Source organism: Botryllus schlosseri, chromosome 6 (genome assembly GCF_051294905.1).
Source record: "Botryllus schlosseri isolate E-star chromosome 6, Bs_hap1, whole genome shotgun sequence".
NCBI classification, from domain to species: domain Eukaryota; kingdom Metazoa; phylum Chordata; class Ascidiacea; order Stolidobranchia; family Styelidae; genus Botryllus; species Botryllus schlosseri.
This window is the reverse complement of record NC_137241.1, coordinates 21,820,668-21,848,112: the sequence shown is the minus strand read 5'-3', so window position 1 is coordinate 21,848,112 and position 27,445 is coordinate 21,820,668. Positions and strand designations below refer to the sequence as shown.

Here is a 27,445-nt window from a genome sequence, read left to right as displayed (position 1 = left end):
TGTTAGAAGAATGGATCGCAGTTGAAGAAAGTACCTTTCTTTCTTCCAACAAAAAGTAAGCGAGAAATCAAAGGAGAAGGTTTGCCGTGGTGTTGTCTCCTTTGTAGCCCTTGATATGAGACCACTGAGCTCTGTTGAGGGGAAGGGCCTTAAGCAGATGGCTGATGCCTTGGTCGAAATTGGGGCAATGCATGGCAAAGTGAGTGCAGAAGACGTTTTGCCATGATTTACGGTGAAACGTAAGTTGAATGAGGAGGCTTCATCTTTGAAGCAGAAGCTGTCAGAGGAACTAAGAGTTGCTATCAAGTCTTATGGGCTGGCTGGCATCACCTCAGATATGTGGACCGATCTAAAGGGTCGCAGTTTTATTAGCTTGGCTGTACATTTTGTCGGAGAGAACTTGACTCTCAAAAGTAATGTTGCGATTGTTCGGCAATTGACGGATACTAAAAAAAAGTGGTCTGAATATCAGACGGGCTATCGAAAACATCGTTTGGGATTCTTCGACAATGGTTTTGAATAACTACCTCTATCGATATGGATGTTTCGGATACTGGACAAGATTCTTCGGGTTATCTCGGAGTCTGGGATTGAGATCCTCGGAGTCGGAGGGACTCGGAGTCTCGAAAAGCAGACTCCGCTCATCACTTTCCATAAAATGTTTCGAACTAGGCATTGTATCCTATCGTGTCGAAATCAAAGTGGCACTGCTGTGCCACTTTTGAGAGTGATGCCCTTTGTACAATAAATATGTTTTGAAGTTTTTTCGTCAAAATGATAAACTAAATTAATTTGTATTTGAGATCTAAAAATCAAATTTTGAGAATATTTCTTCATTTTATCATAAAGGATGATACTGTTCAATTTTGTGTCCCATATAACACACATGAACGTTATAGAATAGGGTTTACTTTGTTTGGAATACATTCATTTTAAAGATAAGAGCTGGAGCAGTACTAAATTCAACAGTACTAAATTCAATGTTAGCAAATATCTCTGCCACATTTTCAGTCTTCCCCGTATTGCCAGTCGCTGGGGTGAATCCGAGATATGTAGGCTACAACCGACTCGGACCAGATGGTATGAGACGGCAGGCCTACCCGATGGTTGGTATAAATAGCAACCTTGATTTGATCCTCAATAGAGCACATATACAATTATTATATCGTTGATTACTCGAGTGGTCCCCGGGCGCGATTCAAGCGTGAAATATTTCCAATGGTAAAGACCTACCGGACTTCGACCACTTACCCATTGTTTTTACTGCAGTTCTAAAAATAAGGGGCGGCAGACCCAGCAATTTTTGAAAAGGGACGCTGGTGGGGAAAAGATTAAGAACCACTGGTCTACAAAATCGGCTCATCTATAGGCGACTGTAATTGAGTATAAATTCATGACATAAACTTCCAGTTCCACTTTAGTGATCAGTAGCCTAACTGATCATCAATGAATTGAATAATTTGACCGCAACAATTTGTAAGACGTGAAAGAAGCATCATTTTGCTCGATATATCCATATAAATTCTTATCGTTGGGCAGTCGATCCCGATCATAGTCTACAACCTTGCTGTGTAAACCACTTTGGCATGACAGAATTTATCTTTCCTCGACGCCCGCTAAAAATAATCTCATTATTTAGGCCTACAGTCGATATTGAGCAGCACACAGTCAATAATTATGGATATAATGTTCCGATGTCTTTGCGTGATCAGATCAATATAACGAATAACCACCATTGCATGAATATTGAAGAAAAAAGTCTGCTATATAAAAAATCTACGATATCGCAACCAGAGTCGCATTGAAGAAAAATGGTGTTTTCATAAGCACACCTAAACATGTTTATACACAACCCTATACCGCGGATATGCTTTACCCTGCCTTTTTTTTCCTGGATGCAGCTGATTTTCCGCTTGAGGAGGCGCTTGATTTCAAATTGATATCTTTCGCCTTTACATCGACGCGGTTTGGTGTTTTCGTTCTCTTTGACTTTCGTTCCATGCTCTTCCCGCAAGAACTTTGCGTTGGTAATGTATAATTAGCGTCAGATTTTCTGGCCCCTCGCTTTACCTTTGGCGAGAGCAGTTTACTGACGAAACTGTGGTTGTCGGCAGCATTTTTCAAACGCTCAATCGTATGGTTCTCAACTTGTTCCTGTGTGGTAGGATGACCACTTTTCGTTTTCTGCTTCTTACTGCTGCTAAATCTCTTAATGCCCCATTTTGATTTAGACTTGATCGGCGCTGTGTTGCTTGCACAGATCGGGTTGTTGGAATATTGCGCCGTGACCGCACTGCTTGATGTAACGACCAACTCGAGGGTGGAGGAATCGCCACCTTTGATGAGAGACAAGTGCGGACCGCCGTTGACTTCTGAACCCGAAATGACCACGTTCTTGTCTGGAGTTTGTTTGGCAGCACGGTTTGCGTAATCCTTTCGACTGAGCTTGGCGGATTGCTTCGCGCGCGGGTCTACAATGGAGTTACTGTTGTGATAGTCTGAACGCGAGTAATTCATTTCCAAGCTCGACGAATCGTACAGAGTTACATCAGAAGACTTGACGGATACTAAAGATGCACCGACGCATACTAAATTTTCTTTTGTTAATTCGGTATTGCCTGGTTCGGGAATGTCAGACGCGCTAGGCTCTGACGGCAGAGAGGCTTCAGTGTTGTCGGATGATGACGACATCGATAAATTGGGATCGACGTTGAAGGTACGGCTGTGTTTCAACGATTTTTTAACTTGATTTGTCTCCTCGTAGGCGAAACACGATGGAGCAATATTCGTTACTCTTGCCGAATATCTTTTACCGGAATTAAGCGCGCGTCCTGCTCTGTCAACCGTGTCGAATTTCCGTCGGCTATTTTTAAGAACCTGCTGCGAGAAGGAACGCTTCGACAATGGCACAAGTGGATTTTTAGAATTAAATTGCAGGCAATAAAAACTCACCCCCAATTCGTCACCGCCGTCGCTAAATTGCTCGTCAGTAATCACGGAAGTATCAGTACCATATTCTTCATTTTCGACTGCACTGGATCCAATAACTTCGTCGTTTTCCATAAATTTCACTACGTTGCTCAAACGCTCGATGCACGACTCCAACTCTTTCTTCGGCGAGTCGCAAATGATGACGTCACTGTATGATAAATTAGCGACGGAATTCCCGCGCTTGGCACGTCGCGAGGAACCGCGACTGGCAACATCGTATTCTTCAGGCTGCCTGATGGACTCCCGCTGCAGTGTTTGAGCTTCAGTGCGTGATAATCTACAACTGTATCTTCTGTGATCCGATTTATTGATGATCTTTGGCGAGTTTTCCGACCTTTTTAAATCCTTATTCGGCGACACTGTCGCGACCCGAATTGAAGAGCTACGCCGAGGTGGAGGCGGAGGGATTTTACTTCGAACTCGTTTGCCGCTACCGCAACTTTCCAGCGACATTGATTTGCACCTAACATCCTTCATGTCGCGTTTGATTTCCGTTCTCCGGTAGTTAGCGCTATGTTCCGTTCGCCTGGGAGGCTTTGATAGAGTCCCCTCACCGGTGTCATCTGATTCATGACGAATGACTTGATTCATAGGAACAGCTACGCCTACCACACGCGCTACGCGTTTTTTAATTGTATTTTGCGATTCAATATTGCGGTGGTTGGACGGTGTGTCATTCACCGAGTGAGGTATGCGTGTCGTTTGGCTACGTCTGATCACATTTTCCGAAACCTTGTCTGGGGTTTCGGGTGGGGTGTAGACGGACTCGGATCTGAGAGACCCTTCGTTGTCTGTGAGCTCTCTGTCGCTGTACGCAACCCCGTTTGGCCTTACGTAGATGACAGTGTCGCAAGACATCTCGCTGCCGGACGTCTCTCCCACTCCAGAGCTGCAAAATATAGACAGAGGTGGTCCGTAACGATTCACTTCCACTTTTCAGGAGTACTCAAGTAGGTTTTGCCTATTTCCACTAATTACTCAAGCGATTGCGTTTTTACACTACTTTCACTTCTACTCGATTGTTTGAAAAACTACAGATTTAGGTTTTTGAAAAGTAGAAAGCAGTTTTGTGATACATTTGCTTCACTTTTATGAGGAAAATTGCCATAAGAACCGCGTGAAGCATACCCCCTATATCGCGGCAACGGAATATATATTTGAAGATTGTACCTATCTGTATTCAATCAATCAATCGTTAGATTATATGTTTTCATATGCTAAAAACACACACACAATGTACAATGCGATATGCAAGACACACAATTCGATGTGATGAACAGATAGGGGGATGCCGAACGACCAACCAGTTCGGATCTCTTGAACTGACATCCACCTTGACCTAGTGCCCGATGTCACAACCTTGTTCGATGTTATACTGTCTTCGTCAGTCCTTCTTTGAAGCTATTTCTTCTTCTTGTTCTTTCTTTAGCGTGACTTTTTCCCTGGGCACTAGAAGCCCAGAATAACCTCTGACGGCGGGAATCGGACCTAGACCGCCAGCTTGGATGGCGTATTGTTAGTCCTTTTGCGTTAGTCTATAATTCAAATCGAAATACAAACAATTTCTACTGCATCAATACTATAGTTAGCCTTTTGTTTACCAGACCACGACCTGACATATCGATATCGCCTACGGACACATGCCACCTTTTTATAGCCACCTGTCTTTTTATATTATCTTCTTTTACTTTTCATTCAGTGTGTACGCCTCATTTTTTACACAGGCCAGGTGGGTATCTGATTTCGAAGACTACTCCAAGTCGTTTTGACACCTTCCTATCTTACATTGTATCGCAGTCTTGTGGTGCATTGAAACGTTGTAATTGTTAGCAGTGAATTGAATTGAATTTTTGCAATTTTGAATGAAACCATCTCCGGTAGACTGCTAAAAGTATATGCCAACCCTTGATAATATCTACTTTTTTCACTGCGTACTTGAGTACTTTTTAGACCTGTCATCCATGTTCTACTACCACCTGAATTAATTTTGAAAATCGTCGAAGTGTCTACTTGTAATTGTAATTGAGTAAAAATGTACGGCGTTACTTCTGCTTGAGGAGCAACGCTAACTACTTTGACCCCGCGGTTAACAGATATGGGAAACCTGTACATAAAGACAGGCCAAAATGATCGCTATACCTCGCGCCACGGAGTTCATCGTCCGATTTTGTCGATTGTGAGTTCGCCACACATTTGGCCATATTCATTCCGTCTGGCAATCCACCCCGATTGGACGACTGAAATAGTAATATCGTTTTAGCACCAAGTTTAACTAGTTCGTCACGGTTTACCTCATAGGGAATTATGTATGTAGATTGTAAATTGTAGAATATGCATATGCAATCAAATCAGCAGTATTTGATGACTTGAAACTGACTCGAAATATGAAAATTTGTGAATACTTGTCTTTTTAGAAGTGACTCGAAATGACTAGTGACACTGCTGACTAATACTAAATAGTGGAGGTGGGACAAACTCTTCTAGCACAGCATCTTAAGTCCGCAAAGGACTGCAGGATTTACCCTAATCTTCTTTTTCGTGATGACTCGATGAATTCGTGACGCCATTTGAATCGTGGACAACGTATCGGCGTAATTCCGCTTCCCGTCTGCGACGTGCGCGAGCATCACGGTGCGACAATTGAAATTCCCCAGTAATTCTTGGAGGACCAGTGTCAATTTGCTCTCTCTGAAATAGTTTTTACGGTAAGGCGTGGTTAGAGTTCAAAGGCGACAACAGTCGCTATTCTTCGGCTTATCCATGCATAAGACAGTGACTCAAGCTGTATATAGAAGCCTCATATATAGTGGACATTGAAGTCAAAGAATAAAAAGCGCTCTGGCCTTCTTAAAATATGTGTGTCAGCATTATATGAGCCGATATCAACTCTAAAGTCTAAAATATGGAAGCTCAACTAAATCATCACGCGAAGTATAATAATAGAAGTCGTGACGTAACATATCGGCACGCCTAAGAACAGGTGGGCGTACAAGGCAATGAAATTGCGTACGGCCAACACAACATGTCCTGTTGACTGATACATCGATCGGAAAAACTATATATCCGCTTTCTTCGCACTGGAATAACAAGCAACGAGACTCATTCTTGGTGGGCTGCTAATTGATTGAATGCGGTAGCGGTTAAATTATTGGATTGGCGATCTATCGATCAACATACTACTTTCATTTGTTTTTAAATTAGTTGCGAAACGCGCAATTTCGCGAGCCATCTGCCGTTTGTTAGTCAACTAAAGTCGATTTATACGTGGTGTTGTATTTCCTGCGAAAACGTGGGCTACATGATAGGCGTGTTAGTCACGGTGATGAATTGGTCTGTACTAATTTTTTTAATGCCGTGCCGACATCGAAATAGTAGGCTACTAGGAATGGTGAGAACCTCTGAGAGGTCCAGGTTTGTGTGAACGCAAACTTTTTTGAAAGGTTCCGTGTGAACGCGAACGTGAACCTATTAGGTCACGTGACGTCATATTGCTCATTCCAACCCTACATTTCAGTGAAGTGATGTACAAGTACACGCTAGCGACGACTCAGGCCACATTATGCCTCAATCCTGAAGTACATGATGACTTGCAAGGGAATATAAGGTCACGCTTTAACCGTCTAGGCCAGATCGGACAATGTATTCGGCGTCTGGCTATTGCTACATTGATATTGAGCAGAGTGTAGTGGCAGGCATACAGGGCATCAGGTCATCTGAGCCTGCGACACGCGGGTAAAATGGCGTAAAATTGACTTTCTGTTTGTTTGTTTATGATAGTCATTGTGTTTCAACTACATTGGTCATTTTACACCAGGCCGATATTGTTTATTAGGATCCCTTATTCACCGACTTGCAGCACGGCCCACTTATAGGCATTTTTTAAAGACACCGCTTACGCGAATCAAGTGCCGACGATGAGCACTTGAAGGTAGGAATTCTGGCGTCGCTAGCGGTCGTACTCGAACCCGAAACCTACTGCTGTTGCAGGTGTTGAACGTACCACTACGCTATCTCGCCACACCGATAGGCTTTGGCTTTTTTTCTCATATCAATCATCACCTTTTCGGAATTTCGGTTTGGTTAGCGCGATGCACTAAGATAGTAGTAAATACCATCATTACATACTCACATTTGCAAGTTACTGTAACGCAAATTCCCCCCTTTGAGGGTTCTTAAAGTAGGGTCGAAAAGGGTATAATTTTCAGTCGCCGGAGCGATCTGTTAAGTGTATGCAATAATTGTTAAATTTCTTGCAAAAAAGGTGAGACATGTAGAAAATATAGCTTGATCATGAAAATATGCAGATTTTTATCACACACATTGGTTTGAAGTCATGATAAGATATGTCCGACTGATTTCTCTGCATGGAGAACACCGTCGAACACCGCTGGGATGCTTTTTTGCAAAATAAAGTGCAGATGGTGCTCCAAAAGGTTGAAAAGCACTGATGTAGGTAGACTATACATTAGAATGATTTAAAGCAGGGGTGGCCAACCTGCGGCCGTAAGGAAATTTGTGCGGCCGTGGACACGTAATTTAATTAGTATGTGTTGGCGGCCGTCGATATGCAATTTTAAATTTAAGAATTGACTCCCGATTTCTTTAGAGATTTTAACTGATCTTGAAATTTTCTTCGCGCTGCGCGCGATTCAATGAATTTTCATTTTTGGATTTTAATACATAGTAGCGCCCGTTCCAATCAGCGCCGACAGTACAGAATCGCCCCATATTGAAATACAAATTCGCAATCCTCACTATACCGACAATCCTGATGGGAGGTCAAGAAATAGCGGCGTGCAACAAAGTGACTATAACAATTGGCCCACCGAAGACTCATCATCATTTATAACTTGCCTAAATTTTAGAAAACACCCCCTCAATAAACATTACCATGATCACATGAGATAAGCAAGGATAAATGTTTGATAATAATGTATAAAATACTAATATTAATGACGAAATTCATTAGTGAAAGTGAAAAAATTTTCGCGCTTCGCGCGACTATGGGCAGTCCTGTAGCATGACCACGCTGTCATTTGGGTGCGTATAGTAAGCCTATATGATTAAATAGCTTAGCCCAGAGTTCATCGGAAATGGCCACAGACACTTTAACATGGGTACTTGGCGTCCGGCTGGTTAGTTCATTACGACTATGCCCTGGAATGCGGCATAGGCTACAGCAGCAGTCGAAATGTGGCCGTCAATGGCAAAAAGGTTGGCCACCCCTGATTTAAAGTATATAATTCGAAGCTGATTACATTGGGCAGAGCTCGATTATGCTAAATTTGGTTATGTAGTCCTATGGTTAAACTTAGTATTGCAATCGTTTGGAAGTTGAATTTGACTAACAAGTTGTATATCGACATTGCAACTAATTAACGTCATTCAAAAACAAGTTTCCCATTCAACTGAAATTTTTGGAGGGTGCTTTGCAGGGTTGTAACCAAGTAACAAGGATCCGAGTCACAAGTCAATCTCACTTTTATGGTTTTGATTCGAGTCTATAGTCGAGTCATCAGAAAATCGTGACTCGATTCATTACAACCCTCACTAACGAAATATCGGATGAGAGTCGAAAATTTGTCCGATTTAAATGTTTGGGCTCTCTTTGGCTATCGCCGGTGGTTGTAGCTAATCGAATAAATTTTTGAATTACAAATGTCGCGATGTTGTCATCATAAAATTTTAGCACATGGGTTTTTAGTAATCATCATCATTTTGGCTGCCAGACTTTTCCAATTCGATAACATGTTAAAATATGAATCGATTTGATAAAAGGCTGGAACCACTTATATAGGTTTTATACGATTTGTATGAACGAATTGCCGTGGTACGAATCAGCAAGAGTGTGATTATTATTCGAATCTTTCAAATAAAAGCGTTGACAAAACGAACAGTTTCGCAGGGCATCAAATCATACTAACGCGTCACGGGAGGAAGCATATATTCGACATGTTGTCTGTCTATGGTGCTATTCATGGTGTTTGCGGACTACTATGGTCATTTACACCAGGGCGATATTGATTCCGTATCTACCGACTTGTAGCACGACTCACTTCTAGGCTTTTTGTAAGACGCCGCTTACGCGGACGAGATTACGAGGAGGAGCCTGGATAAACCTCCAACACTTATGCAGGAATTCTGGAGTCGACCTCTGTTGGACTCGAACCCGCAACCCCTTGGTGTCAAATAATGGCTGTGGATTATACCACTACACTATTTTGCCAATTAGTCGATATGTTAATTGTTATGTCATATCGTGGTCTGGCAATACAAAATATTCATAGGAAAATGTAACAGTCGCAGGCATAATAACAGAGTCACAGAAAACAGCCAAACAGAGTGCTAGAACTTCATTTAAGCATTGATTCTCACTTGAATGGGACATGCTTGGAATTATTGATGATCGCCATGATCACGTGACCGAGTGAATTCAACGACAAGGTGAGAGAGTGGGGAGTCTTCATCAGCGTACGTTCGCAGCTTCCGAGATCGATGAAATGCAATCGACTTCGGCCGAGCGCTACTGTATAGGATGCTCGTTAAATATTTACTGGTAATTCTCGGTGTCATTACCCTTACTTCCCGACGAAGTCGAACTGCTCAGCTCGTACTGGTGTAGGTGGAGAGTGTAAACCATATGCGAATGCCGCCGTGCTTCTTCCGATGCTCTAGGACCCGAGCTGGTTCGCCGGGCTAGAGCGAAATCGAGCATGTACGCCGCTTTATGGGCTGCCGATACCTTCAGTTCGCACAAGTTTTTAAGCTGAAACATGCGTCATGTGGAACAATATCAAAGAATATCGTCACGGTGTCGCTGTGTTTTCATTAGGAACTACATCGATGCATGGAAAGGAAAACCCTATCACATCAATATTTGAAACAAATTCACAGGAGGATTTCGTACGTAGGCCTACCACATGTATTGGCGTAAACAATCGTCAAAATATAAACTGAATTGAACCGAAGTGAACATGATTGACGTAATGTGTACAGTCCATATTCAGGGAACAAAGTGCACCGTGGATAAGGCCAGTCGCCCAAGCAAGCTTACAGTAGACATCTACTCGAGATCACACAGGAATACAACATACAGCAATGTATGGAAGCTGTGATGTGACGATTTGGATTATCTATTTAGAATTCCAGAATGCATGGTCGTGGCTCGGATACGGATGTTAATAATTGGAAAGCCCGTGTGTGTAAAAGAGCGAAATAATACATCCGCGCTTTCAAATCTCAGAAATAACCCCCGTCAGAATTCCCGGGGGAGGCAAACAAAGGGATTGTTGCCTGACAGTTCTCCAAATGGAATTAGGCGGCAGATGGCATCGTTTCGAATACTTTTTCAGCGACGGCGGCTTTTCTGGACTGTCAGTGAAATTTTTCTGACAATTTTAATGATATTTACGCGAAAGATTACTCGTGTAAGCACAAATCAGAAGAGTATTTGTGCGGATTAAAAGTCAAAAGGAGGGGATCTGAATAATAAACTTTTCACGCCCTGCCGGATCTGTGATGACCTGCCCGGCTTGCGACTAGGTACGTTGCAAACCCCGAAGGGAGATATATAATCCCCAAAAAAACGAATGATTGATTATTTCGATCGTCAATTGTTACGAAATGCCAACGAGCTGTCATGTGATCTAAATAGACAACGAACGCACCGAATTTGATTCTCGAACCACTCGACAAACACACGAAATGACAGAATCATAAAATCGAAATTAACTCAATATTGCGATATCCTGCAGCTTTTACAGTGTAATGTACAGTGTACACCGAAGAGTTAAATCCAAAGTTTTTGTTGAACTGAATTGTTAATGAAGCCTTTCGAACCCTACCAACGCTTTAATTATCATTGCTGCTGGATACTGACTTGCACTGTTCCCATCATTATGATGTTATTATGCCCTAGCGGAGCCTACGATATATAAGTATCGTATTAGGCCCCGGCCCTAGCTAGCTAGACATCCCTATTCCCGCATCACGGTGCATTGATGCGGATTGCTGCGTCACATTACAATGAAAGGCATCATTAAAACTCTCGGAAGAGTGACACATAAAAAGAATAACGGCGCGAGCTTCAATGTAACGCCACATTGTAACCACCAGAGAGCGTGCCTTGCTTATAGCGCTCATTCAGAAAATGAGGATATGACAATTTAGTTTCCAGCAGATAGATTTTCTGGAATAATTACGCAGAGTGCCACAGAGACTTACGGCCAAGTTCAGCATTTGTTACCTGAGTACCGTATATCGGGTCCTCCATAACACATATATCCTCCGCCGGTGCGTCGTCTGGATGATTGCGAGCGTGAAATACAGAAAAACGATTTCCAGCATTCACCATTCATAATATTTTTCGCACTCCGCTAACTAAAAAGCTCGAAATTCAACACAAATATTAACCCACTTACTGTTAGGGTTGCATTTAAAGCAAACATGTTTAAAGCAAGGCCCTTGTTTAAAACATGTTTTTTTAAATGTCATCACGTCACGAATATTCAATTGTGACGTTACAGTGTATTGACATTGACAATTGAAAATATAGGATAAATGTAGCTCCTTTGACGAAATATCTACGTACTATAGCTGTTGAGTGTTGAACCGACTATTTTGAGGATTTCAGCCATCCCATATCGTGCACGTCAGCTATATCGGGAGGTAATTGACCGTAGGCTCATACATGTTTTTTGGAAAGTATTTACACAATTATGGCATGATTTTACAACTTGAAAAAACACATTTTTTAAAAGGGCCTTTGTTTAAAACACTGTCTAAAACATATTTTAAACAAAGTGTTTTAAACAAATATTTGCTTTAAATGCAACCCTACTTACCGTTGGCCAGGTCTCTCAGCAGGTCACGAAGTCTTTCGGATCGCCCATGAATTTCGATCGCGGAAACCCGAACCGAGTATCGACGGTTTGTCTTTTTCTTCATGTATTCGATGTAGCGGAAGAGCCAGCTCAGGGCGCATGGAATCATTCCAAGTTCACGAACGTTCTCGTCAGAGCCAATCAACGAGTATGTCTTACCTGTTAACCGAAATATGTATATGGAGATGAAATTGATCTTCCTTGGACCACAGCCGATTCAGCAGTACTGCTTGGAAAGCTGTTGCTGGCGCAATGTCGTAGTCCCAGAGCCAATTTATTATTCACATGTTTCAAAAGTCTAATTATTAGGGCGATCAAAATTTTGTCAAGATTGTTGCGTCAGGTCAAAAAATGTAAAAATTGTTTACAAAGTCAAATTTTTTCTGCAACCTGCAATTCGTAAATATCGTAGATGTTTGTACTCTGGGTGAACTTATCATTGGTATTGTACAGCTTGTAGCCCAATTTATCGGCCTACCGTTGTAGACGGCCCATTTTCTGCTCATTGTGAATCATAAAATGCCAAATGAAAAAAATAGGTTTGCATGGTGCTATAATTTATATAACTAACCTACGTAGGTTAGTTCTTTATAGTTATTCTCAACGTACCCTAACTGAAGCAAGTCTGCGTCGGCAATGGATATTGGTTTTTATATCAATAAGCGCATGAGGAAAAATTGTGTGATACTGCATAGACAAAATTTTCATGATGAAGCAACACGGTGTGTCATCAACCGTGTAATATGCACACAACTTCAGTGTTGCCAGCCAATAACTGCTACTGTTAAAAGTTCTTTCTCCATTCTTGGCAAGCTACTTTGTAAGGACAGACACTTTCTACCCGAGAATCAGGGATATATAGAGCCGAGAATGTAGGAAAGTACCTTTCGTTGTACAACAACAAATTTTAATTAGTTCTCCCATAAGGCGTGATGTAGCTACTGAATTCTTCATAGGCCCAGATTTAGTTCATAAAATTTTTCATGTAAAAATTTGTCAGTTTTTAAGTCAAAAAAGTTTGCTCAGGCCTAACTACTTCGCAAGGACAGACAGTTCAAACCAGAAATTATAATAAGTGGTACAATTCTAAGATTTTGTGTGAAAACACCTAATTCACGTACGTGAGGTCAAATTTTGTCCAAAATTTTGATTTCGTTTTTAGGTAAAAAAAATCGCCCTACTTATTTTACTTGAGTCAATATCAAATCTTTCATTTTACTTTAAAACTATTTTCGAACTGCAGCCAATAAGTAGCCTAATCATAATCATTCTACGAGTAGATCTGCCGGTGAAACATGTTGAACTTCTATTATACTTCTATATGGGCTAGCCTTACATACTTGTACTGCCGAAGTAACATCATTGAGGTGACTAATTCAGTCACCATGATCATCCTGAACATAATAGCACCGTGACAGCACTTATAATGGAAATGTAATGAATGGTCAATATGCAATATTTGCTGGAATTTGAGTTCGATTTAGGAGTTCCCATCGAGCTACATGCTACACGCTGCGTGCGGCTATAATGTAGTGGTCTATTTGATCGTAAAATATTATTCTGAAATTTCGAGGCCAGCATACCCTAAATCGCGATATGTAATTGAAAATCAATATCGATAAGTTGTGGAACAAACAAAGTATTGCGCAATCGTACGTATATTCGTCGAATTTAATTAAATTTTCCGAATATATTTCCCCTGCGAATTTGGATAATGACATGAGATCGGAGGTGACCAAAAGACAATTCGAAATTACTTTTACAGCTCAGCGAAAATACATGGGAATATGAAAGTCGATTGAATAACGCTACCCAATCCGGCTTGTCCATAGCAGAATACCGCACCGTCAGCGCCTTGAAATAGAGCATGTATGACATCGACGAGTCCAACCGTATTGATTTCAGCCTATATTCAGAATGCAACGGGTTAAAACCGAGTACGGAAATGGGAAGTTGTATTTGCATCTGGCTACCACTGCCGTAAGGCGTCCTAGCCACAGGAAAAGTAACGCAGACACGGTCACACGATATTACAAATTCGATACGAGCTACGAATTTCAAATATTACATAAAGGGTGGTCTGTTTTTCAAAAGGCCGCGATCGCGTGGTGCGACTATATCCACAAACAACCGACTTCTTCCTTTCAACACTTCATAAACAGACGTAGTCCAAATCGCGGTTGTTACTAAGTAGGCTAAGTGAAAATGTAAGTATTAAAGGCTATGGGTTCGAAAGGAACTTTGCACTCCAAAATTTCGGGCATCGTCACCGCGTCAGAATAGATTCATAGCGTCAGAATTCGCCTATTTCATATAGCTATATAGGTCCATGTCAACTTGTTCGGTAGGCTTCTATACAAATTCAGCCCGAGCATACCTGCGACGAGGTTTCCGGGAAAACGGAATCGAACGCATAAACTTTCGGCGCCGACACTCCCACCCTCTCGTGCGCTGTTCTCAAACCAGTTGCGGAGTTGAAAATGGTCACGTGCTTGCGAATGCCATCAACGCTCAGGATATTGTCTTGACTGGGCGAATGGCGTGACTCGGAAGGTTGGTCAGTAAATATACTTCTGTCGGCAAGAGCGCTTGCTGGACATACACGAAGTAGGACTTTCACCTGAGCGAATGAAGATTTAAGATTTCCTACTGATTGATCAGTGCTGAGATTCAGACTGGTCAATTCTTGTTGATTCAGGAACTGTTTACGATTATGAGTATCATCAACTAATAGGAACTTGCTGCACTTTCTCATATCTCTAATCAACACTTTTATATCGATGTTCCTAAAATCCTAATTTTCGTAATCAAATGTTATACAAAGTATGAAGACATATGTATTAGGCTATATATTGAGCCCTGGGAACTATTGTTTTGATGTGGGGGAAGTTTTTCTAGTGACCAATTGGGTGGACATTTGCGTCAGAGGTTTGACTATTCCCGGTGCTTTCGGCTATATATCGATTGTCTTGCAATGTTGGTGGTATATTACTTTTATACCATCTGCATTGTTCGCCGCAGCGTAAATATCACATTATTTTAGGCGCGGATCATACTAACCGTTGGCGTACGCGCCTATATTACGTTTCGACACGCCAAAACTATCAAGTTGAATGACTTCAGGGAATATGGGCATTGGGCCTAATTCTTGAATAATTATACCGGGCAGGATTAGCATTTGGTACACACTGCTGAACGCTGCGCGGGAAGATGAACAACACATTAAATATAGATTACAGGTCTATCCTATTGGTAAAACTATCTGGGATATATCTACATCTACAACTATTGGAAGCTTCTATGATTGACAAAAGGCACGAAGACCAGGATCGCAACCCGAAATTAGCTCATATCTAGCAAAGATCGCCAACTGCCAGAGTTGATATTTTCCAGATAACAATGTGTCAAATTACGTTATTCATGTCAAGCTTGAAGCTACACGTAAAGTCAATTAATAAATTGAGTGATCAGCCCAAGTCTGCATGGAACTCTAGGAACAGTTATGCGTTGAGTGAGGCACAATATTAGAGTTTTTAAGAGGATTTGTGGATTTGTCCTCTTTTTTGACTTTCTTGAAAGTGTCCTCGGAGGACGCCCAAATGTCCTCTTTTTTGAGATTTCGGTAAATAGAGGGCAGAATCCGACTGAGATACAGTAAACTAGCACTGAAGTGACGCTGCGGCGGCTATTTCGGGAGTCGAGCCGGAAAGTTGACCTTTTAATTTTTTTTTCAGTCAACCGACCACGAAGTGGGAAAAATTTACCGTTTTTTCAGAATTTTCATCCAGTTAGTGTCCTCTTCAGATTTCCAAGGTATGGTAACCCTACACAATATGTTATACAAAATGCACTGTATACTATACAATACAGTCACAGTTTTGCCGAATACAGCATGTTGGACTGTTGGCGCAAGCTCCGGCCGGGCTGTGATTTACCAATGCTAGAGTGTTTCTGAACACTGCACAACAGTACAATACACATACAACCTGTATGCATTACATGTCATATATTGTCATACGTCTATTATAATGAGGGCTGGCCAAAATGGAGTAGGCCTACTTAGATAATCCGATTCCGAATTCAGTATAAAGCTTCAAGTAAAGCCGAGCATTCTATAATCTATAGTACACCTCATAATGACGCCATAACAGTAAGACGTATAGCCTACTTGATGAGATCAAAGTAAGCAAACAATGCAAGTCCAATTGCACTATAAATTTTTTCGGTTCGGTTTATGAGCAATTTTTATCAGTTCAACAGAAATATCATGTCCGTAAACGTGTGTAACGTCGTGCTGCACGTTTTGAATGATATAAGGCAATCGAGATTTCAAGGCCCGGACGGCGAGAAGAAAATATCGAAACAATGACTTTTGTTGATAAAATGTCCCCTACTGGCAATGGCCGTATATTTCCGATTATCGAAATCACAGATTCTCACTACTCAACTCGAATCCTCAAAATTGATACTCGACCAGTCCTAATTACAATAATCAAGTGGGCCGGGAGCATGACATGAGAGGAAGCGGAACTACTGCACCTTCCGCAATAGTCAAGTCCCAAATTACAGGCGATTTGTCGCATTGTATCCATAATGAATCGAGTGTCATTTGTTTTCATCATTACCGTGAAATGATCGGATATTCCTCTCTACAGTTTACGACTCAGAAGGTAGAGATCAATGTCAAATTTCCTTTTGAGTCTTAGGTCATATCATTTCAATCCTGAATTATAAATACCTAAATGTAACGTTGAATGTTCCTTATACACTCACCCTGCCATGACCGACGAGATCTTTTTTTCGAAGATGGTTTCCAAGCCCGACAGCGGCATTGAAACGGAGAAGGCTGGGTGGTAACGGGGGAGGAGATCTCCGTAGTAGATCACAGAATGCTGTTGGGAGTTTGAAGGGCAGGCTCGTTGATGAAAACACATTGCGGAGGGTTAAAGTCTTGCTGAATCGGGCATCCGCAGAATATCTTCCTAGAGTGCTGAATTCCGAACGGCCTCTCCGATTTTGCATTACGCCGGCCATACTCCGAAAAAGCAATCGCACTCATGAAGTTGAGCACAAACCGAAGTTTCAGAGTTCATAAACATAAACAAACATATTATTCCATTTTGCATGTCACTGGAACGAAATCTCCCTAGCTCTTCTAAATTAATAAAGCTCAAACGTATTAAACAAATAAGACTGCACCAGAGGCTGTTCCAGCGATGCATCGATCATGGAGATTGATCAAAGTCTCAGTCGAGTTGCCGGCTCTTTGTCGCATACATTGCCGCCGCTGCAATCGAGCATCCCGATCGAAAAGAGCGACACTGCTGGCTGTATCTGACTGGCGGTGGGCAATCGATCACTCCGGCGATAATAAGGTGGACATGAGAGTACATTGCCGGAGATGAGAGAGCTTCGTTTTTACTGAAATCTACTGTTATTCGTCGATGTGTACGAGAAAGCGGCATAAATTATGTAGGTATTATGTATGCATTGTAGCTTGGTTTTTTTATTATATATATTGCAAATATGAATAGAGGATCGGCTGGTCGTCTCCGACGAAAAGGAAACCGAACTCGCGTAGCCTAACACTGCAATTTCGATCGTAGTACACGATACTGCTCAATTGCTCACGCTCATTGCTCACGTATACCTACGTACCCCACGCGGTCTATCAAATACTGGACCATATATTCGCATTATATAACTGCTGATTTCTAAAATCAACAAATCTATCGCTAACGCTTCTAGATATTGACATGTGGCGACTAGGGCTGGGCACAATGATTCGAGTAGTCTAATCTGAATCGAGTATTCATTTTAATGATTCGAGTCGAGTAGCAAAAGGCGATTTTTTCGAGCACTGAAATTATACGAAATTATACGCTCCTAGCCACTGAAAGTTAATTTATCAACGACAATGATAGTTTCGATACGAATTTTCACTGCTGAAGCTTAGATTAAGCCTTGAAACCTTGATTGGCTGAATCGTAGCATACTAAACATATAGTACAAGTGCTATGAAGGTTACTGGAAATAGCACATTTCCGAAGTCATGATCATTCCACATTTGTCACCAAGTGCAATGAAATCGGTATGGTCAAAAAATACCAAAGGGTCTTTAATGTCATGGATAACAGTCATTATATTCTTTGTGGTCGCATAAAAGGTACATATTTGAACTTTGACATATTACATAGTGTTATGACGTCATATTGAGTGATATTTGATTACTCGACTCAAATCGAATCAATCAGGTACTCGATTTGCCCAGCCCTACCGGTGACCAGGGTCACATGATCCCAATCCAAATTTTCAGCATAACCGCCGCGAAATGTTGCGTCGGTCACTTTTTTTTACGAATTAGCCAATACCGAAATATGACTCGACTAAAGTGGCAGTACTACTACCAGGACCGTAACTGCCGCACGAAGGCGAGCTCGATAGGGAGCATGAAATTATTTCGTAAATTAACATATCACATCTTTTTTTTAGGGGGGGGGCTAACGAAGTGCTGTGACAGACCTGCCTACTGCGTAGAACAGGGGTTGTCAACTCAAAACGGGTCACGGGCTACTTTTGAAATTTCGTAGCGGCCGCGGGCCGCATGAATTCAATATCGATATCAAGTAGGCAACCACGTTTAAAACTCTACGTCAGTACAACACTGTGCTACCTAACATAGCCTATGGGCATAGTGATCATACAAAAAGTAATATTTCAATAAAGGGATAAATATACAACAGAAGATCACTGTCATCAATATCATTTTATTTTGAACTCTGAGCTGTGCACGATACCTAGAAACGCTTTTTATGGATAGCGAGATACGTTACTAGCTGAAAGACCATCTCCACGTAAAGCTTGATCTTGTGAGGAAGGCCTGAGCCAGTTGTTCTAAAACCTTTTTAGACATGTCCCCCTTTATGATACTGAAAATTTTCGTCCCCCCATATCGTCACATCACAAAATGCATCCAGGTAGCTAGCAATCGCAACGGATAGTTCAATGCCACGGATAGTTATGAATGTTGATGAGAGAATTCTATAATATGAATTCGGGACTATCTACAGAGCAATAACTATACGTATGAATTGCAGGTAAATCGTGCGGAGCGCCAAATTTTTTTCAGTTGACCGCAGCTCCGTGCCCCCTTCAGGGGACGCGCCCCCGAAGTTTCAGAACCACTGCCCTAAGCCGTTTTCTAAGCGTCTCTGTCTCGGCAGTATTTCGGCCATTGCACGTCAATTTCAGCATTTCAAAATGTTTTCTTCGCTTTCTTCCGAAATCTCAAACCAAGTCGCGGGCCGCATGCGGCCCGCGTGTTGGTGACCCCTGGCGTAGAAGATCTATTTATTGAGTTCAATTCATCCGCTTTATGACACAGGTTCGAAACTTTTCAGGCGTCGCATTAGCGGATCCCGCCATGGAGAACAAATCTGCAGGCCTGATACCTTCCTGCTGTCGTAGGACCATATACACGACATGAGATAGCTTTTCTCGACTTTAAAATCGCTGAGCTCAGCCTTAAAAATCGAATTCAAGTTCATTCAAGTAGACATAATCAGAAGTGGACAGTCCACAGCATAGAGGCAATAGTACAAACGTACGTCACGGTCTCAAATCATAGCCTCTTGAAAAACGGCACGACAGTTCAGATGAAAACACACCTTGACATATTTTAGCTCATGAAAGCTGTTAAACCCTCGACAAAATCGCGAACCAGTATCAAACTCACCAAACAGTAAACATTACAAAACCATGTGCTCCAAGAATACCGGCGCATATCAACAAACGCGATCACCAGCAAATGTCACAAAGTAGAAATAACACGACAGTGGAAAAGCATGATCACGGAGACAAAAGTCGAGTATTACAGCCGAACTTCCAGGACAGCACCCGACTTCAATGGAGTGCTAACTATTCCACCAGCCTCTACTAATCCAAGAAATCGCGCTAGATACCAGACCCTGCGATTGTTCCATTTCGTCTTGAACTTGAGACTGAAACGAAGCAGCGGACAAATACTGAGTTTGCTTCTCTTGCCTGGAAAATACGGAAAGAGCCGCTGAGTAATTATTATCAGCGATTGAGAAACGAGGAACCGTCGTAGCTCCAAGAATGGACATAGTAGTCAACAATGCCACATGCGTCGGAGATGCGCTATAAAATCGCTCAATGCCAGTTCATGTGGAAGTGGAATGCAGGCCAAATTTGAAGGCTGCTGAAAGCTTTAAAATCGCAAAATTCATATTTTAGACCAACACATGCTGACTGATAATAGCGCCACGAACGAATACATAGATAGCCCAGTTATGATGAACTAACTCATGAAATTGACGTAAAGCTATCCAGGCCACTTGGAAAATCAAAACAGCCCGGAAAAAGAAAAGACCCAATGAAGGAAGTACTCAAAGAAGCAATCTGACGATTATGACGATCACGATTAATTGTAATAATTCCAGTCGAGTAGTAGAGACGATTTTTTTGAGAACTAGAATTACTTACACGCCCTTATCCACTACGCCTAAATTTATCAATGAAAATTATAGTTTCGGTACTTTTTTCGCCACCACGGAAGCCTCGAAATCTCGATCGGTCGCATCGCAGCATACAAATATGGAGCATGCAATTACGTACGTTTGTCAAAACAACGTATCTGTGAAGTCAACCCACTTCCTTATCACAAAGTGAAATAAAATAGGTATCATTGAAAAGATACCATATCGTGTTTAATGTGGTGCAGGACTGGCATTATTTTCTTCATGGTCACACAAAAGATACATATTTGAGCTTTCCACGTCATCCGCGCCCTTGTGACAGCACAATAAAAGGTACTCGAATGCTTGCTTCAGAATCTCGGGTACTCGAGTCTGCCCACACTTACTCGTAATTGAGTAGACATGTACGGTGTTATATATACCCGAGTAGCGATGCTGACTGCTTTGACGAAAGAGCAAAACTATCGCGCAGGGTTGTTAAAAAATAACATTTTTTCCCGAGCCCTGGGATTCACTGATTAAATTGTTGAGTTGTCTAAAAAAAAAACGCTGCACACCAAATTTGACTCTCAACTGCAACCAGCAGAAGACGAAGCAGAGCCAATTGAAATTTTTGACTTTAATATAAAAAAAAATTAAAATATTTTTCAAATTTCATGTCAACCCCATGAAATAGATTAGTTGTCCGCAAAAACTATGCAAAACAAATTTGACGCAATTCCAGCCTGTAGAAGCAAAGTTATTTGAGTTTTTCATTGATCATTATGGGATTTCCCACCGCTAATGCTATTTTTGCAAATCCAAAACTTTCAACTGCAATAACTTCGCTTTTACCGGTTGGAAGTGAGCGAAAATTGTTACGCATCATTCTTTTAGGCAGCTTAACATTTTCACGGGGTTGACAGTAACATTTGAATTTGTTTTTTAATTTTTCGATAATATATTCAAAAATTTTAATTGGCCGGTAGAAATGGAGCCAAATTTGGTGTGCAGCGTTTTTTAGGCAACGTAATAATCTAATCAGCGAATCCCCGGAATTCGAAATAAAAAAGTTATTTTTGAACAAGCCTACTGTCGCATCAGCCTCGTAGACTCACTCCGTCGGCAGCAAGCTTTCCCAGTCTTCATCGTGCAAGGATTCCTCCCACTCCAGCAGCGCGCCTTCCAATTTGTCGTCGTCCTCGTCTGGTAACGGATCGCTGCTTTCGTTCATTGCGTCTTCCAGGGAATTCACGAGCTCCGGCGAAAGACGAATCGTCGACACGCTGGAATAGGTCGGCACACGCAGTTGTGAAAAGGCCACGCTCTTGCCAGAAGTAGTCGGTAACGAAGTACTTCTACTTTTTGAACCACTCAAGTAGGTTCTTCCTGCATGCGCTACTTACTCAGATGGTAATTTTTTTAAACTACTTCTACTTTGCAGATAGTCTTAGAGTTCAAAACTTCAGTATACAATTGAAAACTGTATTTGTATTGAAATATATCCGAATATTTTCAAATGATACTCGCCAGGGGTGACTGTCAGCAACTAGTAGAGAATTCAAAAAAGAACATAGTACATCAACAATTATATCATCAAATATGACGCCACTGGCATGGAAATTCTAGAAATAAAGGCGAACAGATGGCTAGAGCCCAATTTACTATTCTTAAACTATACACAAACTCCTTTTGTTGACGAAAACTAGGTGGGCGTAGTTTGATGAAAGTCGACTCCAAGGCTCATGGAAGAATGAACAGAATCTAACAATGACACGAAAGCTGTCGTCTAGATCAGTGGTTCTCAACCGCCCGTCCGCGGTCCCGTGCTGGACCTCTACTGGTCCGCAGGATATATTAGAATTTGACAACGACTCTTCCATAATGCAAGAAGTAGAGTGCTTGTCCAATGTCCGTTAATTAGAGAACCAGAACATCAAATTTAAATTTATTCAGAAGTGTGGAACGTAGTTTTGCACGGTGTCGCAATAGAAGGTACACGGTCTACTTTGGGCGGTCATCGCAATGATAGCTATTATAAGGAACTGTCAAAAAGTAGCCTATAACTCGTTTCGGACGAGTTTTATGTAAACGCTACGAGACTTTCCAACAAACTCCAACAGTGCAATTAAGCAACACTTGGCAGTATAATAGAGGCTATAGCGAATGGAAGAGTCACATTTCGTTCAAAGGATACCGAACAATTGCAATCAAGTTAATGGTCTTTGAGAGGACTTTGCAAGCTTCGCGTTGCAGAAACTTGAACAGAACCACGTATAATTATCTAGTATCAGAAAGGCATCATTAAATGAAGCTTCCAATATTACAATCAAGTTGTCGTAAGTAAATTTAGGGTGAATCTTCGTTTTTCAAGGTTCACCGGTCCGTAACATTTGTTCTGAAGTTTTACCGCTTAGCGAGGTCAAAAAGGTTCAGAACCAAAGAATAATCCATTACACGTTTGCCAATGACAGAATTCATGGTCGTCGCTGTGTACATACTGTTGTATGTACTTCAACTTTATTAAGTACCCAAGTGGTGATCATTTTAGAAGACTTCGAATTGACAGTTTTTAGGCAGAACAAGGTCTAGGATACTTACTTTTTTATTTAATACTACCCCTACTTTTACTCGATTGGAAATTTACGTTGCTTCAACTTTTACTTTAGTATTTGCAGTTCTGTGCTGGTGCATCTGTCAGCTTCGTTGCAAGTAGCCTATGCGACTTTTTCCATGCACAAATCTGATTATAATGAGGAATTTCATATACTCACTCGGCCTAGTTGCATACGTAATGCCGAACCCTACCCTAATTTCCATCAGGCCCATGAATTTTACCTGATCTTATGATAAGGACAGGCTGCATCAGTCACCAGGCGTAATCAGGCAGGAAAACACACAAAATTGCTCACAACTATGCTATATCAGTGATTCCTGACCGTCACCATCAATCCGATGCATACACAATGAATGTTTCATAGCACAGTTCCATTTGCCACCACCGCTAAATAATACTCGAGACGTATTTCACAATCATACGAGACTCAAATCTTGTCTTAACAGTGGTGGTTGGCTTTGCTCACCTTCCGCCATTGTGCAAGCACGTTTGTATCCCATTCTGCAAATTCGACAGAGTGTGTAATGGGTGAATGAGCTGCGGGTCAACGCCATAGTGCAAACAGAATGCAAGTATGTTCCCGTTCAACTTGTGGACGTTCCACAGAAACTCTTGGACGGATATGCTAGTGTCGGTGAATGATCTGGAATATAACGACAATCTGATGTATTTGACAATGTAGCCTTAATTAGATGCTTTTAAGGATGCAGCATGGCATATACCAGGAGTCTTAAACTTCCCTGGTGTATATTATACAGTAGCTCAAGTACACTAGGCAGCGGTAGTTCCAATCGTTGACAGTTTTGTAAGCATCCTGTGCTGTTACCCCAAAACGGAATTGAAAATTGGAAATGCAGACAAGTTCCTAAATTAAAAAATTATTTCACAACACCAAAGAATCAGTAGACAGTTAGGGGCCAAGAACCACAGCTGGGAAATTTGTCTTACCCAAAATCAAAGAGTATTGAGAAGTACCAGTACAATAAAATGAATTAAGAGTCAGTTCTACTGCCACTGATTATATGCATTTGGAATTCGCATTTACTCGAGCGATAGTAAGATTAAGTATTCCGCGACTATCGTACCTAGTAGTGACTTTGTAAGGCAAGTGCAGGTCGAGAATCTTTTTCAGCACATGCATAAAATGAGTAGAATAACACAGTGCCGCGTGTATGCTGGCTCCCTCCGACTTATAAATCTCGGGAAGCGCGAATTCGTCAACGTGACTCTCGGAATTGGCAGGCGCTGAAAGAGAAAACATACCGGTCAGTGAAAGTAAAAGGAAATTGAACACGGCTTACCTTTCAATAACGACTTCAACCAATTTTCGCACACCGTGTATTTACCATCCACAGGCGCCGCGGTATTACTTGACACAATCGAAATTCTTACGAGATCGGGACTTTCGCTCTTTACATACAATCACAATATTGTCCCAGTGTTAGTCAGAACCGTGTGTCAAATATGTCATACCTGATCATATATCCATCTTCCGTGAACGTAAGACAGTCTTCTCGCTTCAGCCAGTTCTTCTTCGACGGCCGACAATGCACGGTGACGAGTGGTACCTTCTAAATCTCCCCTGCAATTTAACGGGAGTTGAAAGCGGTTTCACAGCGATAAAGTCCTGCTCCGAAGTCTCAAGTTGTAAAATACTGAGATAAGAAATTGACATTGCATATTCAAGTGTACATGGCAGAAGTAGGATATTCTATCTTGATTTTTGAAGAAGTTATTACGTGCATACAACAATACATTGACTGTGTTGACAAATTCAATTCAATATGAAGGTTTGAAATCAGGATAATTGATGCTATTTCTTACGCCTCTCCATGGCATACTCAATGCCGTGGCTACCACTTAGCTAGGAATCCTATCCAGAGGTACTCAGTTTCTCACAGTGTTACATAATATCAGACTGCGTTAGTTATAGTTACTTGTCATTATCTTCCCGTTGCTGAATTCCGACCAATGGAAATATGTCGGTAGCCAAATCGCTGACTTGCTCCAATCTGATTTCCTTCAGAGCACTTGCTTGGTTGCCCAGTGACGTGGTGATCTTTTCTATGGAATTCTGTAAACGCGAGTATCAGCAAAATGCTGTCAATCATTCAACACATGTAGGTAGAAAAAGAATGATGTCGGAGCATTTTCACTGTCGCTGAACGACAAGTCAGCAAATGACATCAACATTAACTAATGTTACTGAATACATTTCCAGTCATTTAATTTGCAAATCGAACTGTATGGTCATCTCAGTTCGATTACAACAATGTAGTGACAAACGTAAATGTGACTAATAGTTCTTAAAAAAATGCTGCCTACTCCAAACGCTTAATACCATATCATGATTTAGAGATCTTTTGAAATAATTTAATTTCAATAATATGAAATTGGGAGTTTGAGAAACGTAATTAAGGGAATGGTGTAACATTGTGGGGCGGCAAATTACATGAAAATTTGTTGGAAGGTAAAAATTGGTGTCCAGTCAATACCGAGAATGCTCTTACCGAGAAGGACAATACCGAGAATAGACATTACCGAGAATGGACAATACCGGGAATGCACATTACCGAGAATGGACACCACCGAGAATGGACAATACCGAGAATGCAATATATGCAATGCAGGCATGTTATGCATATGAACAGGTCGTGTGTGTGCATCAGGGCGTTGCCACATTCGGTATCGATTCTTGGGTATAAATTTCTCGACAACTTCCATTACATTAAGCTAGATTCTTGGCATTGGTCATTCTCGGTAATGTCCTTTCTCGGTAATGTCCATTCCTGGTAATAGCATTCTCGGTAATGTCCATCTCAGTAATAGCATTCTTGGTAACAGTATGGAACCGTAAAAATTCTGTTGGGAATGTGGAAAATCATACTATGTCTGCTATGACAACATGAAAATTTCATTCCCTAATGAACATCATATCATAGTACACTATTTTTATATGTGTTTGTATAATGCTATGCTTTACGCACCTGTTTCGTCTCTATTCGTGCTGTGATTTTTGATCGCCTTTCCAGAACTCTTCGGGTTTGTTTTCGAATTTGCTCAATGCTCTTTCTGAGGGTGTTTTCGTCTCTGTGAAGAAGACTCAGCTTGTTTTGCCGGATCTGATGGAGCTTCTCGAGCACTTGCAAGCGGCTTCTCGTTTGGAAGATTTCAGAATTCTGCCGAGATGCAACAGTGAATCTTACTCCATAAAATGAACGAGTTGTACAAAAAAACTAATACCAGTTTCTCTTTTCTTTGTATTGCTTCAGAATGTTCCTGGTATCTGAAAAATTTCATGAATACCAACAGATCAGAAGTAATAGAAGTCATATAATTACCATCAAGAAAAATTACATGCATCTTACATCAAAATTCAAGATATTCTAACTTGTTTTGTTGTATTTATCGACTACTAAAAACTAGCCAAATTCTTATAGGAGATATACAAAATTAGTGGTACTAGTATTGAATTCCAGTTGATCAATATTGAAAACAGAACACTGGATCTAATTAAGCATCATAAATAAGAACCTGATTGTGCTGAACTTTTTTGTATATCACTGGGGCTAGCAGAGCAATATCAAAAATGCTAAATCAATCACACGATCTTTGATGCGTTGTATAAGGGAAAAGAAGTGACGAGCACTCTTTTAGGTTAAAGACGAATTCTACAAACCTGTATTGAAATTCTTTCAAATTGGAAACAGTATTCCGCAATTGTTCAACTTTTTGCTTCAAAGTTCTAAAATCATAACAAGCAGATACCCAATTTATATAATCATAATCACAATATGGCAATAATAGTTAAATATAATATTGCGACCCAATAGCTACTTCTAAAGTGATTGATATATACAGTTTTTACCAAATCGCATCCAATATACAATACAAATTCATTTGACAAGGTCACGTTACCACACGTTGTCATACAAATCACCCTTGATCACCATATTTGCGAATATACTCACCCTGAGATAACACCAGGGAATACTTTCAGTGAAGAACTGTTGTCGCACACGAGTTGTTCAAGGATTTGAGGGTTGTACAACACCGAACATCTACGGCAGCAGAAAAATTCGCTATTTTTGTCGCACAAATTGCACCGTATTTCTTCAACTTTCATGACATAAGGCAATATTTTCTCATCCTCCACCAGTCTGGAATTGAACTGCGTGACCGTTGATTCCATCGTTTTTACAAAAGATGAACTGTATATAGATATTTACAAGGAAACCATTAACATAACTGCTGGAATAGTATGGAAACATTTTGTTTTACCCAAGTTTCGGAATGAATCAAAACCAATAATCCACCCGAGATTTAGGACTAAGACTTCTGCTAATTTAACTAAATCTAATACTATGCTGGTCGTATTTATTGTGTAAATCATAGGTACGATTAGTTATCTTCATACATATAGTCACCAGCGACGGTGTTCTATTTCACAATCAATAACAAATGCCACCGAAGTGACA

The 27,445-nt window shown here is 41.1% G+C and overlaps 3 protein-coding genes across 5 annotated transcripts in view; 1 reads left to right on the top strand and 2 right to left on the bottom strand.

The window, feature by feature from the left end:
• LOC145440387 (prolyl-tRNA synthetase associated domain-containing protein 1-like) overlaps nt 1–27,445 on the top strand; it is a 193,896-nt gene that overhangs the window by 86,481 nt on the left and 79,970 nt on the right. The gene's annotated exons all lie outside the window — the stretch shown is intronic.
• On the bottom strand, nt 1,669–19,230 carry LOC145441532 (uncharacterized). 3 transcript variants are annotated; one of them, XM_080319420.1, is made up of 11 exons: nt 16,647–19,230; nt 14,251–14,493; nt 13,686–13,779; nt 11,835–12,032; nt 11,237–11,292; nt 9,574–9,757; nt 9,367–9,517; nt 5,514–5,679; nt 5,131–5,228; nt 2,953–3,880; nt 1,669–2,880 (listed from the first exon to the last, which is right to left on the bottom strand). In XM_080319420.1, the coding sequence occupies exons 1-11, from the start codon at nt 16,905–16,907 to the stop codon at nt 1,873–1,875; spliced, it is 3,387 nt and encodes a 1,128-aa protein (XP_080175546.1). In that variant the 5' UTR covers nt 16,908–19,230; the 3' UTR covers nt 1,669–1,872. The 3 variants fall into 3 exon arrangements, with proteins under 3 accessions (XP_080175546.1, XP_080175547.1, XP_080175545.1); XM_080319421.1 differs by having other exon boundaries at nt 1,669–2,877; XM_080319419.1 differs by having other exon boundaries at nt 1,669–3,880.
• On the bottom strand, nt 19,398–27,248 carry LOC145441533 (uncharacterized). The gene is made up of 11 exons (XM_080319422.1): nt 26,939–27,248; nt 26,647–26,712; nt 26,211–26,253; nt 25,955–26,146; nt 24,905–25,041; nt 24,441–24,549; nt 24,269–24,377; nt 24,053–24,212; nt 23,434–23,610; nt 21,469–21,636; nt 19,398–19,916 (listed from the first exon to the last, which is right to left on the bottom strand). Exons 1-11 carry the CDS (start codon nt 27,157–27,159, stop codon nt 19,787–19,789), a joined length of 1,512 nt encoding a protein of 503 aa, XP_080175548.1. The 5' UTR covers nt 27,160–27,248; the 3' UTR covers nt 19,398–19,786.

Bases quoted from the DNA above. Each gene is read 5' to 3' on its own strand.
- LOC145441532 (XM_080319419.1), bottom strand. From the start codon at position 16,907: ATGGCCGGCGTAATGCAAAATCGGAGAGGCCGTTCGGAATTCAGCACT. The intron at 11,293-11,834 runs GTAAGTAGGGTT...GCAATCATCCAG, and splicing joins GCTGAGAGACCTGGCCAACG to ACGACGCACCGGCGGAGGAT. The intron at 9,758-11,236 runs GTAACAAATGCT...CGCATGTTTCAG, and splicing joins ACCCGATATACGGTACTCAG to CTTAAAAACTTGTGCGAACT.
- LOC145441533 (XM_080319422.1), bottom strand. From the start codon at position 27,159: ATGGAATCAACGGTCACGCAGTTCAATTCCAGACTGGTGGAGGATGAG. The intron at 26,147-26,210 runs GTATTAGTTTTT...GCATCTCGGCAG, and splicing joins TACAAAGAAAAGAGAAACTG to AATTCTGAAATCTTCCAAAC. The intron at 19,917-21,468 runs GTGAGTCTACGA...CGTATTTTCCAG, and splicing joins GAAAGCTTGCTGCCGACGGA to GCAAGAGAAGCAAACTCAGT.